The sequence below is a fragment of the Sceloporus undulatus genome, chromosome 4 (assembly GCF_019175285.1).
Source record: "Sceloporus undulatus isolate JIND9_A2432 ecotype Alabama chromosome 4, SceUnd_v1.1, whole genome shotgun sequence".
Taxonomy (NCBI): Eukaryota; Metazoa; Chordata; class Lepidosauria; order Squamata; family Phrynosomatidae; genus Sceloporus; species Sceloporus undulatus.
In genome coordinates this window covers 25,766,210-25,783,854 of record NC_056525.1, presented here as the reverse complement: position 1 = coordinate 25,783,854, position 17,645 = coordinate 25,766,210, and the positions used below count along the sequence as shown (strand labels likewise).

Sequence of the window (17,645 nt, the reverse complement as noted above, 5' to 3'; positions counted from 1 at the left end):
TGGAGACCTCAAAGGAACTGCTCCAACTAAATACATCACAATGACAGGGAGGAGGGGGCAAAATATCCGGTGGAGAGGAGTGAGGAGGAGCAGCCCTAGCAGGGTTGAGCGAGAAGGAGAAGGAGAAGGAGAAGGGGTTTTCCTAGCAGCCATCAGCAACGTCGCCACGACAGAAGGGCAGCTTTTTGGTAGCTCCAGAGGCTTCTCCCCTTCCTCCTCCTCCTCCTCCGGAGCCCTGGGAGGCAAAGGAGGCTTGCCAAGGAGGGCTCAGCCTGAAGAGGGATGGAGGAGGAGGAGGAGGAGGGGAAGCCCGAAGCCCAATGGCTGGCCCTTGCCTTGGTCCCTGGGGCAGAGCAGGAGGTAGGTCGGTGGTCCTGGCTGGGAGCTTAGGGAGGGCTTCTGGGGGGAACTTAGTGCTGGGTTGGGTCCCCCTATTTTGGAGAGAGGGGCTCTCCCTTGAGAGCTTGAGGGGCTTGTGTTTGAGCAGGAGCTTTCTGAAGGCATTTTGAGGGAGCAGAGCAGCCAGCGAGGAAGAGCCTCAAAAGAAATGACAGCACTTGCCCAGAGGAAAGCAGCCTTGCCCAGAGGGAAACGTTGGCTACTGGCCCTGGGTTTCCCTCTGGGCAAGTCCTGCCATTTTATTTCATTTATTTTAGGAAATAAATTTGTTTTAGGAAAAAGAGCTACCATCTTCCCATTTAATTTCTTCGGTTCTTTTCTATTTTATCATTTTTACCTCCTTCAGTTTGACACCACTTTAAGTGCCCTGGTTTTGTGAGATGTTTAGCCTTCTCTGTCAGAGAGCTCTGGTACCACAATAAACTACGAATCCCAGGATTCCCTAGCACTGAGCCAGGGCAGTTGAAGTGATCTCAAACTGGATTATTTCTGCAGTGTCTTTTGGACCCAGGTTTCAAATCCTGGCTGGGTCATGACCCCCACTGGGTGAACTTGGGCAAGTCACACTCTCTCAGCCTCAGAGGCCAAGGAAAGCCTGGGATAGGTTCGCTTTAATTAATTAATTAATTAATTAATTTGTTTTATTTATATACCGCTATTCCAAAGATCATAGCGGTGAACAGCAAGTAAGCTAATTACCAAGTAAGCTAATTTGCCCCCAACAGTCTGGGTACTCATTTTAGCGACCTCAGAAGGATGCAAGCCTGAGTCGAGCTTGGGCCCTTTTGCTGGTCTTGAACTCGCAACCTTGTGGTTTTGAGTGAATGGCTGCAGTACAGGCATTTAACCACTGCGCCACTTGAAGGCACAACAACAACAACAAAAAGGGATGTATATGTACTGGGAACATCCCCATCTCTTCTCCTCACTCCCCAAGCCCCAGTAGAGTTTATTCCTGATGTCTTTGTAATGGTTTGGCAATATTATCACATCCACTGTGGGGCCAGCATGGTGAGAGAATGGGATTAAAACCCATTGTGTTACATTGTCTATTGCCCTCACTGGGTGCTGAGGTGGCTGACGATCAGGAAGAGAAATATAATTGTGATCAGGGTGGCCAGAGATGATCTCCTTTTCCAAGACATATCCTTTATTTCAACTTTCTTTCCATGATTAATTTCAAAATGTCTTCCCATTTGGAGCATGACTAAGAGGCATGAATTTACATTTATATGAGTGTTTTTAGTTTTCATTTTGTCATGCCCAACATATAAAGCCCTTAATGGCTTGGGCCCATGGTACTTGGAGGACCGCCTCTCTCCATATAATCCGCCCCACACTCTCAGGTCAGGTGGGAAACAACTTTTGAGAGTCCCTGATATGAGATATGTGGTGTCTGCACATAGGGCTTTTTCTGCTTCGGCCCCGCAGACCTGGAACTCTCTGCCGGACGAGCTCCGCTCAGCCCCCTCCCTGGAGTCTTTCAGGAAAAATCTAAAGACTCACCTCTTTCGTCAAGCTTTCCCCCATGTTCCCTAATTCCATTCTTCTTCCCTTGTGTTGCTGTATTGTATTGGATGTAATTGGTGCTTTGGTTTTTAACTGTTTTTAACTGTGATTGAATGATGGATATTCTTACTGCTGTACTGTATTGTTTAATGTGGGGGGGGGGGTCTTTTTATTGGATTTTGTAGTTTTGGTCTGTTTTTATTACTGTTGTAAACCGCTGTGATCATAGCGGTATACAAATAAAGATTCATTCATTCATTCATTCATTTCCTTAAATGTCCTACATTTTGTGGTGTTATCCTCCTGTCCGATTATGACATCTGGTACTCTGATTGCAGTGAAAATGTTATCATAGCCCAAGGTAATGGCGTTTAGACCTCTTCCAATGGGGTTGGTATGGGAATTGACCCTCTCCTGGTGAATGACTTATGCTGGGGAAAGAATGGGATAGTGAGTCTGCTGGTCTGGGATTGACCTAGATGGCTTTTGGAAGTGGTGTCAGTAAGGGGTGCACTGGGTTACACCTCAAAAGAGGGGTGACCCCTGGCTGGGCCTTCCTGCCACTGTGGGATGAGGAGTGGTGAGAGTCCCCCTCCAAGCCATCATACCCACTACGGGGCAAGCATGCTGAGAGAATGGGATTATAACCCATTGTGTTACAATGTTTATGACCCCCTCTAGGTTCTGAGACAGCTGACAGTCAGGAAGAGAAATAGAATTGTGGTGGAAATATTTATTATATTTATTATTTATTTATTCCACCTATATCCCAAAATAGAATCCAAAGTGGTTTACAGTAATTTTAAAAAGAACCAATTAAAATTTAATTTACAAAGGTTCAAAACACAATGTAGAAATAATCCAGTTTGAGACTGCTTTAATTGCCCTGGCTCAGTGCTAGGGTATCCTAGGAATGGTAATTTATTGTGGCACCAGAGCTCTCTGAAAGAGGAGGTTAAACATCCCACAAAACTACACTTCCCAAAATTCCCCAGTATTGAGCCAGGGCAGGTAAAGCGCTTGAACTGGATTATTTCTGTAATGGGTTTTAGACCCCCCCAAAATTAAAAGTCTACAAAAGCTTTTGCTGCAACTTCTTTTGCACAGTTAGTCTCAAAGGAGCTATAAAATTCACTTGCATATTTTATGCCAGGTACACTGGCTGCATATTTACTTCTGAACTCAATTCAAAATGCTGGAATTAGTCTTTAAAGCACTGAACCATTTGAGACCATGTACTTGAGGAACCATCAGGACCTGTTAAAACTTGTTCAAGCATTATGGTCTGCAACAGGGTTTCTGTTTCAATGTCTGCCCTTAGGAACAATTAGCCAAGGGCATCATCTCAGGTTTCCAGAAATAAAACAAGGATTTGTAGCATCAGAATAACCCCACTTCAACTCTTGTCTTCTAGTATCTCACATTAAGACATTAAATGTATGTGGTTAAATAGAAACCAGGGAAGTAATTTGCTGATCTTTAATTTTTGAACAAAAAGTTTTGATGGCTATATTAACTTTCTGTGATTATCTTCTTACTTCTGGGAAAGTGTTTATTTTTTTTAATTTCAAATTAATTTTTTAATCTTTATGTATGCTGAACACTTTTACATTATCAGTAATTTTGTTTTTGTTGTTGTTGTGTGCCTTCAAGTTGCTTCCAACCTCTGGGGGCCTTAAGGCAAATCTATCATGGGGTTTTCTTGGCAAATTTCTTCTAAGGGAGTTTCCCATTGCCATTCTCTGAGGCTGAGAGAGTGTGACTTGTCCAAGGTCACCCAGTGTCAGAAATCCCCTGCATTCATATATTCATTTGGGGTTTCTGTCATAAGGATTATAAGTTTAGGGTTTTGTTTAGATATTATTAGAATAAGTTTATGATTGGGTTTGATGTATATTGGTTTGTTAGAATATGCTAGAAGGGGGGTAGATTGGTGGTTAGCTTCTGTGCTTGCTTATTAGGATTGGAATGTTACAATGTTAGGGAGTTACCCAGCCAGGCAGAGACTGTTACTGAGTTGGAGGGGGAGTAGGGAGTTAACCTTAGGAGTTATTGCTATTGCTTATATGATGTTATGGTATTATGTTCATGATAGTTATATATGTGCTGTTATATTTTAAATGTGCCATGTATGTTGGATGTGGGATGATGGGATATATTACCATGCTTGAATATACTCATAGGCTGTTAAGGTTCATTATTACTTAGTCTAGTGGTGAAGGATGTTTGTGCTTCAGGCCACGGTGCAAGGAGGAGAGTACGCCCTGTGAGAACTTAATTGTTTTGAGAGTGCCCAGAGATCCCGGACTAGAGGACATTACATCATTGGGGAGGAGATTCCTCACTGTGGGGAAAGACTTATCCAATTAATTTCCTTTATTGCTTTATGGGGGGTGGATATGCTTGTGGGACTATATAACCCATCTGTAACTATGCATCTTCATTCCTGACAAAGAAGTCACTTCTCTTGTATGTGCACTATTTTCAATAAAGTTGGTACTTTTTACAGCCCAGCCTCTTATTGGGAAAGGAGACTGCAAGCAGGAGCCTGACACCCAGTGATTTACATGGCTGAGCTGGGATTCAAACTCTGGTCTCCAGAGTCATAGCCCAGTGCTCAAACCACTACACCATGCTGGCTCCCTGTTTACAAAACTTATTAAACAGAGAAGTTTCACACGAGTCCTTATGTAATCTGTGGAATATCTAGCGATTAACCGGACAACCATACTATGGCCTGTTACAGCAGCCAAAATAAGCTGCTTGAGTCACAGTAGAGGTATGGTGTTTCAATGTGCATGCGTCCTAAGAGTCCAGAAGCCACACCAAAGCCACGTTCCAGTCCTTAGGGCTGGAGCATGGCTTGGTGCGACTTCTGGACTCTTGGAAGCATGCATCATTGAAACACCATACCTCTACTGTGACTCGAAGCAGCTTTATTTTGGCTGTCTGTAACAGGCCTATATGTACAGGGGTATAGATATGTGTGTGTGCTGCATACTTGCATGCTGTATGAGTATGTATGCACATACAGAGTCAAAAGCATTTTAGTAACAATGGTGGGTAACAGACCGCCAGAAAGAACGCGAGCGCATCATACTAGGTTAGGAAGGGGCGCTGCTTCCGCACCCCCCAACCCTAGTACGCGCTCCGCGTGCACAAAATGGTCGGCTGTTTGACACAGCCGCCGCCATGATTACATCACGACCGCGCCGCCTCCACACGAGGCGACGCGGTTGTGATGATTTGGGGCTGCGCCACGGCGCATAGTGCGCCATTTCTCCAGCCCCGGAAGGAGCGCGATTTCCGCTCCTTCCTCGGAGCGTCCAGGAGACGCCGGTGTGGCAGCTGCAGCTCCCGGATGCTGCAAGCGGCAGCGGCGGGAGAGCGCCACTTCTCGGCGGTATGTAACCTGCCAATGTAAACTAAAAGAAGCAGATAATTTACATCAGTAGTTCCCAACCTGTGGGTCGGGACTCCTTTGGGGGTCGAATGCCCTTTCCAGGGGTCGCCTAAGAACATCGGAAAACACATATTGCATGCAGAATGAAAATAATTTTATGGTTGGGGGTCACCACAACATGAGGAACTGTATTAAAGGGTTTGGCTTAGGAAGGTTGAGAACTACTGATTTACATCATAAGAACAATGCCTGAATTCTAACATTACATCCATTTTATTGTTTATTTTTTTAAAATATTTTCAAAGGTTCTCACTGAGTAATTGAAAAACCCTGCTCTTCAATGGTCTAGTTCAAGAGTACAGTTTAATTTAGTCTCAAACCAGGTATGATGATGATATTATTAGTAGTATTTATGTACTTTACCATGCTCTTCAGCCAAAAGGCTATCAGATGATGGCAAAATAATAATTTGCTTCTGGAGCAAGTTTACTCCAATCAGGGGAAACAGAGATGCCTTTAAGAGCAGAAGGGCTGAACTGTGAGAAACAGAACCACTCCCCATATTTCCATTTTGGTGGCAATCTTATGATCGCTGCTTTTCAGTATGTGGGGGAGCTCAGGATAGGTTTATCCTCTTCTCCCTTTTCTTTCAATTTTGCTGTTCCAGGGACGTAGCCAAGGGGGGGGGGGTTCTTGGGGTCCGGACCCCCCCTTCCATTAGAAAATGAATGGTGTGTGCTGCTGCGCCGCCGCCGCACTCAAGCTCCATTACAATGGTGGACTTAGTCTGGCCCCCCCCCTTCCCAAAATCCTAGCTACGTCCCTGGCTGTTCTCAAATGCTCAGCAATGAATTCTGGAGGCAGCTGCTATTTATTGCCCAAGCTGTCTTTTGTAGGCAGGCCTACAAACAGGTTCCAGTGAGAGTGATTCACAAAATCAGGAAGTAGATTTTGAAACAAATCCAGATTCTGATAGTATCCCCACATTTATTTAGGAATGTGGTATCATGATTACTCTGAAACAAAGTATCAACACAGCAGTTATTCTAGTGAATTGTTCATTGTGTTCTTTTATACAGTTAGGCTACAAATTGGTGACTGTATTTCTCACATTCCACAGACTTTTAGCTCCATTCATTGCAGATTGTTTCTCTTTATTCTGTGTATATCTCTGAATTGAGGACAATAGGGCCTGAACAGACAGGCTAAAATAAAGTTGCTTCAGGTCACTTTAGAGGTATGCTGTTTAAATGATGTATGCGTCCTAAGCCGTGCCAAAGCCACACTCCAGTCCTGAGGACTGGAGCACAGCATTGGCACAGCTTCTGCATTCTTAAGATGTGTGTGTCATTTAAACAGCATACCTCCAAAGTGACCTGAAGCAGTTTTATTTTGACCTGTCTGTTTGGGCCCAGTAGTGTGTTTCTGGTCATGTAGGTTCTCTTGTATGTCACAGTCAATCTTTGAGATGTCATAAATATCTTCTGTCTTCATTGTTTATGTTGTGAAGCAGGAATTTGGTTTTTATTTACCTTTTATATTATTTATAATGATAATAAAGTTTTTATTGTATGTTTATTATATGTATGTTTATCTTTGTTTCTTGCAGTGCTGATGGATGTAATGTAGATCATACTACGTGAATGCTAATCTTAAAATCATGTGAATTTTGAGGAGATTTCAGTTACCTCATTGAATTGGAAGTCATCATACTTCTTGTTTTTGACTTACAGCTGAACACTATTGAATGTAAGTTGCTTAATCATGGTTTTGTTTTTCCCTCCATACATTTGAGTGATTATTTTCATATAGAATCTAAAGAATGGAAGTAGCTGGCAGCTCATCTAGTCCATTGGTGGGAAGTCTGTGGAGCTCCATGAGTTGTACAGCTGCATCTCCCAGTGTTCTTACCCATTAACTATGTTGGCAAGGGCTGCTGAAGGTTGCAGCCCAACAAAACATGGTGGTTTGCACAGTTTGCACCTCTGACCCAGTCTAATTTTTTTAATTATTTTTTAATTTTTATTTTTTTGCAAAACCTTATCTTTCCCCTATTTTAATGATACACGGTGGTGCCTATAAGACTACAAGGTGGTCTTAAATGGTTCTTAGGGTCCCTAAATGTTGAGAATAGGAAGCTTGTACTGTAGTGTGGTGTAAGATTCCCCTGGTTTTATTGTGCTTTGAAAAAGATTTCAGTGTTACTCAGAAGCTTCCAAATATTATGAAAGGCATGATATGGAATTTTACCTGTCTTTGATTATCACTGTGATTGCTTCTAGAAAAGGCTTTACAATGCATCTTTTAAATCTGGCCTTTTAAATAGCTTTAGCTTTTATTGCTTTATTATTTTAATTTTTTAAACTATTTTGCTGGGCTTTTGTTATATGATTTTGTGTGCTGTATACTATGATTTTTATAGAAAATGAACATATAAATAAAATAAGTCAAAACACATTTGGTTGCTTCCATAGTATCTCTTTAATCTAGAAGAATTTCAGGCCTTTATTTACTTCAGTTTTGGTGGAGAATCTAGATGAAACTACAGTATTACCACTCTCTGATGGATTCCAGTATTTTCTGTGTTGGTTTCCTACCTTCCTTCAGAACTTATTTGTGGCAATGTTTTTCACTTAAAACTCAATTGCATCTGCCTGTGTTATGATCGGAAAAATGCAATGGAAGCTTTTGAGGGCACCTCTGACTTTAATTAGATTTGATGCTTATTTCTTGCAGTTTCTGCATTTAATTGGTTTCCGTTTTATGTAGGTGCTTTGTTACTGATGAGTTGCCCCATACTGCTCAGTTCATGTTCCCCTGTGGAGTGGCTTTAATAACTAGTTCCCTTTTCTTTTCTTTTTCCATTTTTAATTGAAAAAAGGCACCAAAAGAACAGCAACTGATTTATTAAGAGACAGTTGGTAGTGAATGTGTTTGCTCTGCTGAATGTTTGGCAGTTAGAGGAAGATGCTGTAAGGAATTGGTTTCAGATTGTTGTAGGAAAACTTCATAAAACAGGACATACATTGGAACAAATATTCAAAGATGTTTGTGAGTGTGCAGTGCTATTTGGAACCATGATATTATTTCTGTTTTTAGTAGATTTTGGAAAAGCAGTGCATTATCAGAAGAGAAGGACCTTATTGTGGGAACTTTTAAACCAACAACTCAGAAAAGCTGTCTTTTAAAAGCATGTTTATATTAGTAGGAGAAAGATCAGGAGGCCCTTTAACAGCTCCAGCCCCCCCTCCTTCCCAGGACCAGCAGCAAGGCTGCAACTACCTCGGCTTGGGCGGAGGCGGGAAAGCCGCTGGGCATGGCACTTGGCCCAGTCCTCACTCCTACACTCCAGTGGCTCCCTCGGCGTGGGCAAAAGACCTATAAAAGCCTGGCCCCTCCACTCCTGCCGCTGTTTCAACAGGAGGGATAAAGAGGAAGGGTAGGAGGCCCTCTAACATCTCTTGGAGCACCTGCGCCTTTTGCCTCTCTCCCCTCCCTTTTTGTCCGATCCTGTCCCGGCCAGGAATATTAGATTTAGTCGATAGTGTATGCTTGCTTATTTTAACTTTTTAATTCTTACCTTCTTCTTTTTGTCCATGGGGGCATAAATAGATTTCTTTTAATCTGTATATGTTGCATCTTGGGATATTGTCTATTTTTTGAATCCTTACAGGCAGTTTCAGAGTTGCAATGTAAGTAATATTTTGTACTTGTGTAAATTTATTTGGATTAATAGGCATTTTTAAAACTGAGACATTTTTACATGAATCTTGATGCAAAATATATGTACACAAAAGGGTTGTTGTCTATCATGGGTGAGCAACTATAGAAAGGTAGTGGGCTACATTAGCCCCCCCAGGAGACCTTAGGGAGGCCATACCCACTGTCCTACCTGCTGCTGCAAGAAAATCAACTTTTTTTGGCCCCAAATGTGCTGTAGGGCATTTTCACCATGCTTCACTTCCTGTACCAAAAAAACCTCGAGCACACTGTGTGTGCAGATGAGCCTTCAAGTAGTCTGTCATTTTATGGTGGCCTCATTAATTTCAAAGGGGTTTCTTAGACAAGGAATACTCAGAGGAGGTTTTGCCAGTTTTTTCCTCTGGAATATAACTTACAGCACCTGGCATTCTTTGGCAATTTCCAATCCAACTACTAACCAGAGCTGACCCTGCTTACCTTCCAGGGTTAAATGAGATCTAGTGCCTTTAGGATATTTAGGCCCTTGACCACAGATTATTTTCTCCAATATCTCAGATGCTACAAGGGTTAGAAACACTGGCATCAATAGGTGGATGCGGACCGCACCAGGTGACACCTTAAAGGGAGTGACACCACTGCTCTTCAGACATCTTCTTTTTGGCAGAAATAGGCCATAGCATTTGCTTGTGTCCCATGAAAATGCTGAAGAGATGGTGTGAGTGAGATGAGGCTCAGTGGAAGGAAAAAGAAGAGGTCCCAGGTTTTTTTTTTAATTTATTTTAAAAAATAATAATTAAAAAATGAGATTTTTAAATTTTATTTTATAAAATATAATGAATTTCAGAAATTAAAAACTTAGAATAGAAATCATACTGAATAGCAAACGCACAGCATGTGTGCATAGTCTGGACAAACAAGCAATGATCTGCCATTACTGGAAGTGGAAGAACTTGACCCGATGTATCATTCACTTCTCCCAGTGTAAAAAAATGAACTTGTAAATATATGTTAAAATGTATAAAGAATTCTAGTGTAAATGTTGTGTAATATTAAATATTAAGAAAAAAAATTTTCCCCTTTAAAGGGGTAAACTAAATAAAATTCTTCATCCTTCCTTCCTTCCCTCCCAAATAAATAAATAAATAAATAAATAAATATTTTTTTTAAAAAATTACCTTTTACCATGTTTTCACTTCAGCCACATGAAATTGTGTGTATGTAAATGCCTTGTGGCTGTGCATATTTTAATTTAAAGGTATCACTTTAATTTTGCTGGTTGTTTATGTCGCAACCGTTAACATGACATTCAGTGATATTCAGGAATTACAATTGATGAGTAACATTAGTACAAAAATTTGACAAAAGATTTTGTATGGTGTGGTATGGGGAGGTGACCCCATGAACTACTGCACCGGGAGATACCAATATTAGTGACACCACTGGTCAGTAATATATATGTGTGTGTGTGTGTGTGTGTGAAAGCTTTTGATTGTACTGTTTGTAAATAGTGTGAGCTGCCCTGAGTCCCAGTTTTGGGGAAAGTGCAGGATAATAATAATAATAATAATAATAATAATAATAATAATAATAATAATAATAATAATAGAGCTCGGAAACTGGCCAAGCAGGTATTATTCATAGAATCCAGATAAAACCTGGCCAAGCTAGGCATAAGCCAGCGCCAGTTAAGGCTAAGTGGTTTTCACTGTTAGCAGCACTGGAATTCTAGTGTTGGAGTTGGTTCCAGAAATAATGTAATAGTGTTTAATGGTGTTAAAGCAGAATATCTGTTCCAAGACAATGTTTAATTAGCCAGTAAATGTAAGGCAATTTGTGACAGAGAAGGAGGAAGCTCACAGTCATGGTTAACCATGGTTAGGATTCACTCTATAGTAGAAATGGGTTCAGTTAGGTTCAGGTATGGAAATGGTTGCATTCTATTTTACATGACATTATTGCGTTATTTTATTTTATGGTCTGTTTTGAGTGATTTTTAGAACTTTTGAGAGGGATGTACTATAAATCTAAATAAATAATTCTGCAGTCCTGCTGTAAATAATGTCTGCATTGGACCTAAGAGAATAGAAAAGTCAGGAGAGAAAGCTAATTTTACCAGACTTATGTCTTCCTTTGATTTCATGCCGAGCTTTGGAAGTGCTTTGGCATTTATAAGATAACCGTTATCTTAGGACAACCTTTTCCATTCTTGTCCAAAATATTTGGAGGATATCAGGTTGAGAAAACTCCCTTAGGACAAGAGATCTTTAAGACTCCAGTAGTCTTCTGAACAGCAAATTCGAACAAAATGTGTAAATATAAAAAGAAAACGTTTCGCTGTTAAAGTTCTGTCATCATAAAGGGGAGGAAAGGGCTGAATTTTTAAGCAACTCAACCTTTGGTGTCTCTAGCCCTTTCTCTAACATGTTTTTGTAAAACTATGGAGGGGCTTTGGCTAATTTTGTTACAGAAATCTCAACAACCTTCTTTGAAACGGCATTCTGAAAGAAATAAAAAAGGAATTAAACAGCTCAGCTAATATATGGATTTTTTATACTTGTTCCCTGGAATTGCATTATTCAAAGCCAGTATGAGATCTTAAATGGTTACTGTTACTATCAGCTTTGATTCTCTTTCTTTCTTTCTTTCTTTCTTTCTTTCCCTGAAGATTTCTTATGCTTGAGGACTGTCATAGAGAGTTAAAATTTAAACAAAAGCCTTGAATGTGTAAATGAATGAGTAAATAAATAATAACTTGGAAGCGATCAGGTTTAAAAATACAGCAAATGTATTAAAATCTTACAAACTGTACAAATCAGGATGCATGTGACTTATTTCCAAACAGCACATAATTATTTTTTTCATGGTCATAATTTAAATTTGTTAAATACACAATCACTTTATTGGGTTACAGACTGGTTAATGTTTGTTCTTGGAAGGTAGTTGCCCCTAGCTTTCATAGATATAACTATCTTACATTTTCACTCTTCTTTTTTTTTTCAGGTGAAAGAAGTAGAAGAACATATAGAACAAATGCTAATAAAGCTGGATGAGTTCTGTAGTATCACTGATATGGTATGTGCTTAGCTCAACTCCTGGAGAGATGTTGGAAAATGCAACTGCTTTTTTCTGTGTATGAGGCTCTGAGGAGGCCATTTTGTGAGTGATTTAGAAACCAAGCAGCTCAGGCAAGGCAGCAGCCAGCTGTGGTAGGAAGGGAACTCCCTCTCTCAGCCTGTCTCTCTCTCACACACACACACATACTACACACACGCAGAGCCACATGCATTCTTGCTGAGGCAGCCATCTTGATAGCAACTTTTCCTAAAATGGTTTTTATTACAGAGAATAGCAATGGCTGAGCCACAAGGTGGCACTATGGTGCACTAGTAGCTAAGGGCCTAGACCAGTGCTGCCTACTTGCAAATACCATGTGCTCCATACACACACACACATCGAAGAGCCTGGATATTCTTATGGTTATCTAACTGGTAGTGTTTAAGCAATCCAGAAGGGCACTGCTATGTCCCAACTGTATACGTTCCTCCTACACTCCTAGAAAGGATAAAGACATTAAATACATAGCCACCTTGAAGGTCGTTTAAGGAAAATCAGTTTACTACTGATTCTTCAGTTTCTATTTGAGGGAGTCATAAGCATATTCTTAGAAGGTCCCATGCTCTCATGTCGTGGTGAATGGTTTCTTTCTATTCTGTGGCTTAAGAAGTGTGGTAGAGTTTTGGTAATACTTTAGTCTTCAGGATATCAAAGGTAGAAGTACAGTATGGTACTGAAATAAAGTGATATAGTTGTTACTGTTACTTCTGTTTCTGACAATTTAGTTGTAAAATGCTTAGGTTGTATACTATCCTAACAACGGTTTTCCAGCGGCAATAGCACCAAAAACAAAAACTCACATTTAAGACAACAGTTTTTCCATTGATGTGGAAGTAGGTTCTACATATGTAAAGCTGGAACTTTCCACAGATTAAAATGGATTAATTAATTTGCTTAATTAAAATCACTTTGTGTTTGTAACAACTGCAGAGGATGGGGGCAGAAACTTATTTTTATTCTACTTTTTTACTAGGATGTCTACTCTCCATTGCCCAGTGCGCCAACACTAGCAATTTTCTGGGGGAAAGCCAAGGTTTGCTAATTAGCCCTGAACTTGTATGAAGTGTTCTATATGTCTACCCATGTATAAATATTAAGTTTGTGCAGGAGATATCCAAAGTAGTTGATGGATCAGATCCATTACTGTAGTCTTTGTTTTGTTCTCATGAGATAACACAGAGTTATCTCTGAAGGCAGAGTTCCTTCATGGTGCGGGATAACATAATTATTTCTCATGCTGAACTAAACTACATCTGTATACTCCACAACCCTGACTTACCATTTAACTGCTGTGGATCCCACCAGAGATCCACTGAAGACCCTCAAATGTCTCAGCAGATGATATAATAATTCTGTGTTTGGCTACAGGGACATAGCCGGACAGTTCTCCAATCCTTTTTGCCATTCTTCTTCAGCCATGAAAATGACTGCAAAAGGCTGCAGTGGCTAAAAGATAAGTTACTTGGAGCTTTGGTCGTGTCTGAGGGTGGAATAGAATACCAGCCTCCGCAAAAACTGAAAAAGGACATATGCAAGACATAAACAAATGTAGGGTGGACTTACTCCTGTATTTGCCATGAACAACATACCAGCCAAGGTTTGGTGACAAATGGAAAAGTAATGTTACTTACAGCATAGATTTATTTAATAATAATAATAATTAATAATAATAATTTGTTTTATTTATATACCGCTATTCCAAAGATCATAGCGGTGAACAGCAAGTAAGCTAATTAGCAAGTAAGCTAATCGAACATTTCCAAGGGGGCTACCAAATGTAAATAAATCTTTAAAAAGTAAAAGGCAAACAAAAAACTGACAGTGGGATAAATTAATCAGAGGTTAAATCTTCAGAAAATAAACATATATTAGCCTAAGTGCAACATCGAGTTCTGCAGAGAGAGAGCTGAACAAGTGAATCACAACTACCAAAAATAGTTCTTTTTTCCATAGCCTTCACTAGCTTTAATTTCAGAATGTGGGCACACCTGGAAGAAAGATTCTGAGAAGCAGGCTGATTCAGGGAAGACATTGTTTAGGTCCCAAGCCATATGGTCATGTAAACAGAAGCAGCATAATTTTGAATTGTGCTTTCAAATGCAAGCCACTCTTCTTGGAACTGTAAAGGTCACAATGGCTACTTTAAGGAGCTTGGGGAAATGTCTTGCTCACCTTTATATTACTTATTTAATGTTTCATTAAATGTGGATCTTCTTCAGGAAGTAACTCAAAAGAAATTAATCAAAAGGCTTATTGTGGACAATCTGGTATGTTTGTTTCAGTTTCAGGTTTGACATTGTTAAATAAAGTGGATGGATTTTGTGCTTGTATTGTATTTTGTATGTTTGAAGGCCACTGAAGGAACAGTCACATTTTTTCACCTTTCATATATACTTTATAGTAGGGACAAGCAACACGTGGTCCTTTTGATGTTGCTAGACTGCAACATCTACACTCCCTCACCATTGCCTATGCAAGCTAAGACTGGTGAAAGCTGTAGTCCAAAAAGAGCCACCCATTTCCCACCCTTGCCTCATAGGGAGGTTTCTCTAATCTACACTGTTCTTTTTTTAAATGGGTTTCACTGTGCTTTATTCAAACTTCGGCTGTTTAAGCAATCAAAAATCACATGGGTTGGTTCGATAAACTTTAAGATCTCTCTGAAGACTTTCCCAACAGGCACCAATGTTGGGTTTATTTGCTTCATCTTTACTTTGCCTGTGAAGCAAATGTGTTTCCACTGTATCAAAGTGGATGAATAATTAGGATTGTATACAGATTATTGACCTTATCTGTAAGCATCAAATTGTTGTGCTTAGTCTGCTGATTTTGTGCTTTGCAATGCTAAATATTGAGAAAGTTGGGTTCTTTCCAGCATATAAAACAATACCCGAGGCTAATAAAAGTTTGTGTCATCTTTTAGTTTCACTCCAATTTTTGCATGTAGAAATAAACAAATCCACAGCATTCTGTTTGTTTTCAATAAGAAGTCATTGTTTCAATTAGTCAATAAAACATTTTATATAAATTGTTTAACTACTTTTAGCCTTCTATCCCTTTGGGCAGATATAGTTGTCATAATTATTCGACATAGTTGCTCTTCATTGAATCTATTTGAATATACTTTTACTTATTTCTTATTTCCTCTGATTTATGAGAATATTAACTTTAAGCAGTGCTTTGACAAAGATAAGGAAGAACTAAAAGAAGAAGAAAAAATCTTTAAAAAGACTATTTTAAAATTAAAATTTATTAAAACATAAAATGAAGTCAGTTGTGCTAAATAACTATGACATCAAGTTTTATTTCAAAGCTCTACATTTTGATGTAATGGATCAAGCATATACAGCACCTTATTTCAAAGTGACACAGCTGTAGATGAACCTTTGTTATATTACATAGACATTTCAGAGCTGCTTGTTTGTGAATGAATTTCCATTATTTATAGGTCTGTTTTAATATTCTAACAATTTAATTGTGTTTTAATGTATCACTTTTCTATGTTTTTAATTGTATTGTTTTTAAATGTTGTGAAGCTGCTCTGAGTCCCAGTTCTGGGAAAAGAGCGTGATACAAATAAATAATAATAATAATAATAATAATAATAATAGCAGCTATGATCTTTGATTGACAGGGACTGAAATGTGCAGAGCTACTATTTCTATCACTCTGCCAGGTCTGTGTACTTGGTATTGGAAAGCCAAGATACCTTGTTACATGCTGGAGTTTGGTTCCAAGATCCCCCATGGATAACAAAATCCGGGGATGCTCAAGTCCCATTAAATATAATGACATAGCAAAATGGTGTCCCTTATAAAAAATGGAAAATCAAAGTCTGATGTTTGAAATTTATACTTTTTTTGAACATTTTCAAATCATGTATGCTTGAATCCATGTATTAAAAAATCCGTGTATAAGAAGGGCCGACTGTATCATCTCATCTACTGCTTATACTTGACCGAGATGATAGGTGTGATTTTACACTTGATATTGAGAACCTGAAGATGGATGAATCTTGCAGGAATTCAGTTTCCATACTGGGATAGCTTTTTTAGGATTTATTGGCTGCTACCACAATAATGGGTATACAGTTCTCCCTCGATTCTCATGCTCTTCAGACTCGTGTCCCTTGCTTATGCATGAGGGACAAATGGAGGGAGAATGAATGGGGCCCATGCCCCCACGCCTATATTCAAGCCAATGGGGCTTGAATATAGGCAAAACTCTGTTTTTGCGAGGGAGTCCAGAACAGATCCCCATGAAAAAGGAGAGGTGACTGTATTTCTAATCACCTCAGGAACAAATAATGTCAAGTAGTAGTATTAAAATAATATCATGCACAACACATGGCAGGTCGTTCTTTGGACCATATATTTATATTATATTATATTGTATTATATTATATTTATACCCCACCTTCCTCCTTTTGGAGGACCCAAGGTAGCTCTGTTAAGGACTAGTGGAGGATTGTATGTGACTAGGGAGCCCTACAATGGTTCTCTTCTCATGGACAGATCACTATCTGATAAAACTTCTGCAGACATAGGGGAATCTAGTCTCAGTGATTTGCACACAGAGACTAACAAATCTGGATTTTCTGAAAACCTTGAAGGATTTTTCTGCAGTTTGAACTGCCTAGTCTTTACCTGGAATGGAGTGATGACCAGGTCCATAAATACAATTACTCTAAATGGTCTCAGCACAATTGGAGAACTACTGTATGTTAGCTTCTTGGTATTTTGGGGAGCTGAAAGCAATGGAATAATTGGTTTGATTGTCAGAGCTCAAATGGTAGAAGACTTGTGCTAAGTATGAGCAAACACAAGCATGAACCCGTATTTGCGTATATTTTGTGGCAGTAAAGGTGACAAATAAAACGTATTTCCCTGCTATTATTTTATCTGTGCTGTTCTAGCCATCTTTGACTGATAAAACACCTCCTTACAAAAATTAAGGAGACCTAATAGTGAACAGCTGAAGCATATTGTAATCATTTTGCTTTGCATTTTGTGGGAGGGAAATGTTTGCCTTTACATGAATGCAAAATCTGTTTGCTGTTAAAACATCAACAGTTTTAACAGATTTGGAAATGATGGAACTTGGTTCTTGTCCACATGGGTGATTTACCCCAAAATCCCCCCCCCCGAGCTTTCCCTGTCCTGCACAACACAGGGCCAAAACCCCGTATAGGATCCAGACTTCTACATGTATTCCACACCCAATTTGAGCCTCCCTCCTCCTAACCTGCATTTAAAAAGCTTACCTTTTGCTGCAGCTTCCCCCCTTGTTACCAGCTGTCTCCACAGTGATGATAGGCAGCTGTCTTCCTATGCAGTCCCTACAAGCCACCCAGTACCACTGCTATGAGTGCCAGTCACTCTGAGATCAGAACAAGGCCTAGGGCCATTCAATGCACTAACTGTTGTGTACTCTAATCTTCTCTTTGGGGGTAAGATGGTGGAGAACATGGGATCTCAGCTCCCAGTAGTTTGGGAGAAAATGTTATTTGTCTTACAAT

General features: G+C 39.7%; 1 protein-coding gene across 1 annotated transcript in view; it reads left to right on the top strand.

Annotated features, from left to right (window-relative positions):
- The first annotated feature begins 282 nt into the window (after nucleotides 1-282).
- The window catches only part of BCAS4 (breast carcinoma amplified sequence 4), a 61,000-nt gene continuing 43,637 nt past the window's right edge, over nucleotides 283-17,645 (top strand). Inside the window, 2 exon segments of the mRNA XM_042462504.1 lie at nucleotides 283-360; nucleotides 12,014-12,085. Of these exon segments, the coding sequence (XP_042318438.1) occupies nucleotides 283-360; nucleotides 12,014-12,085 (150 nt within the window).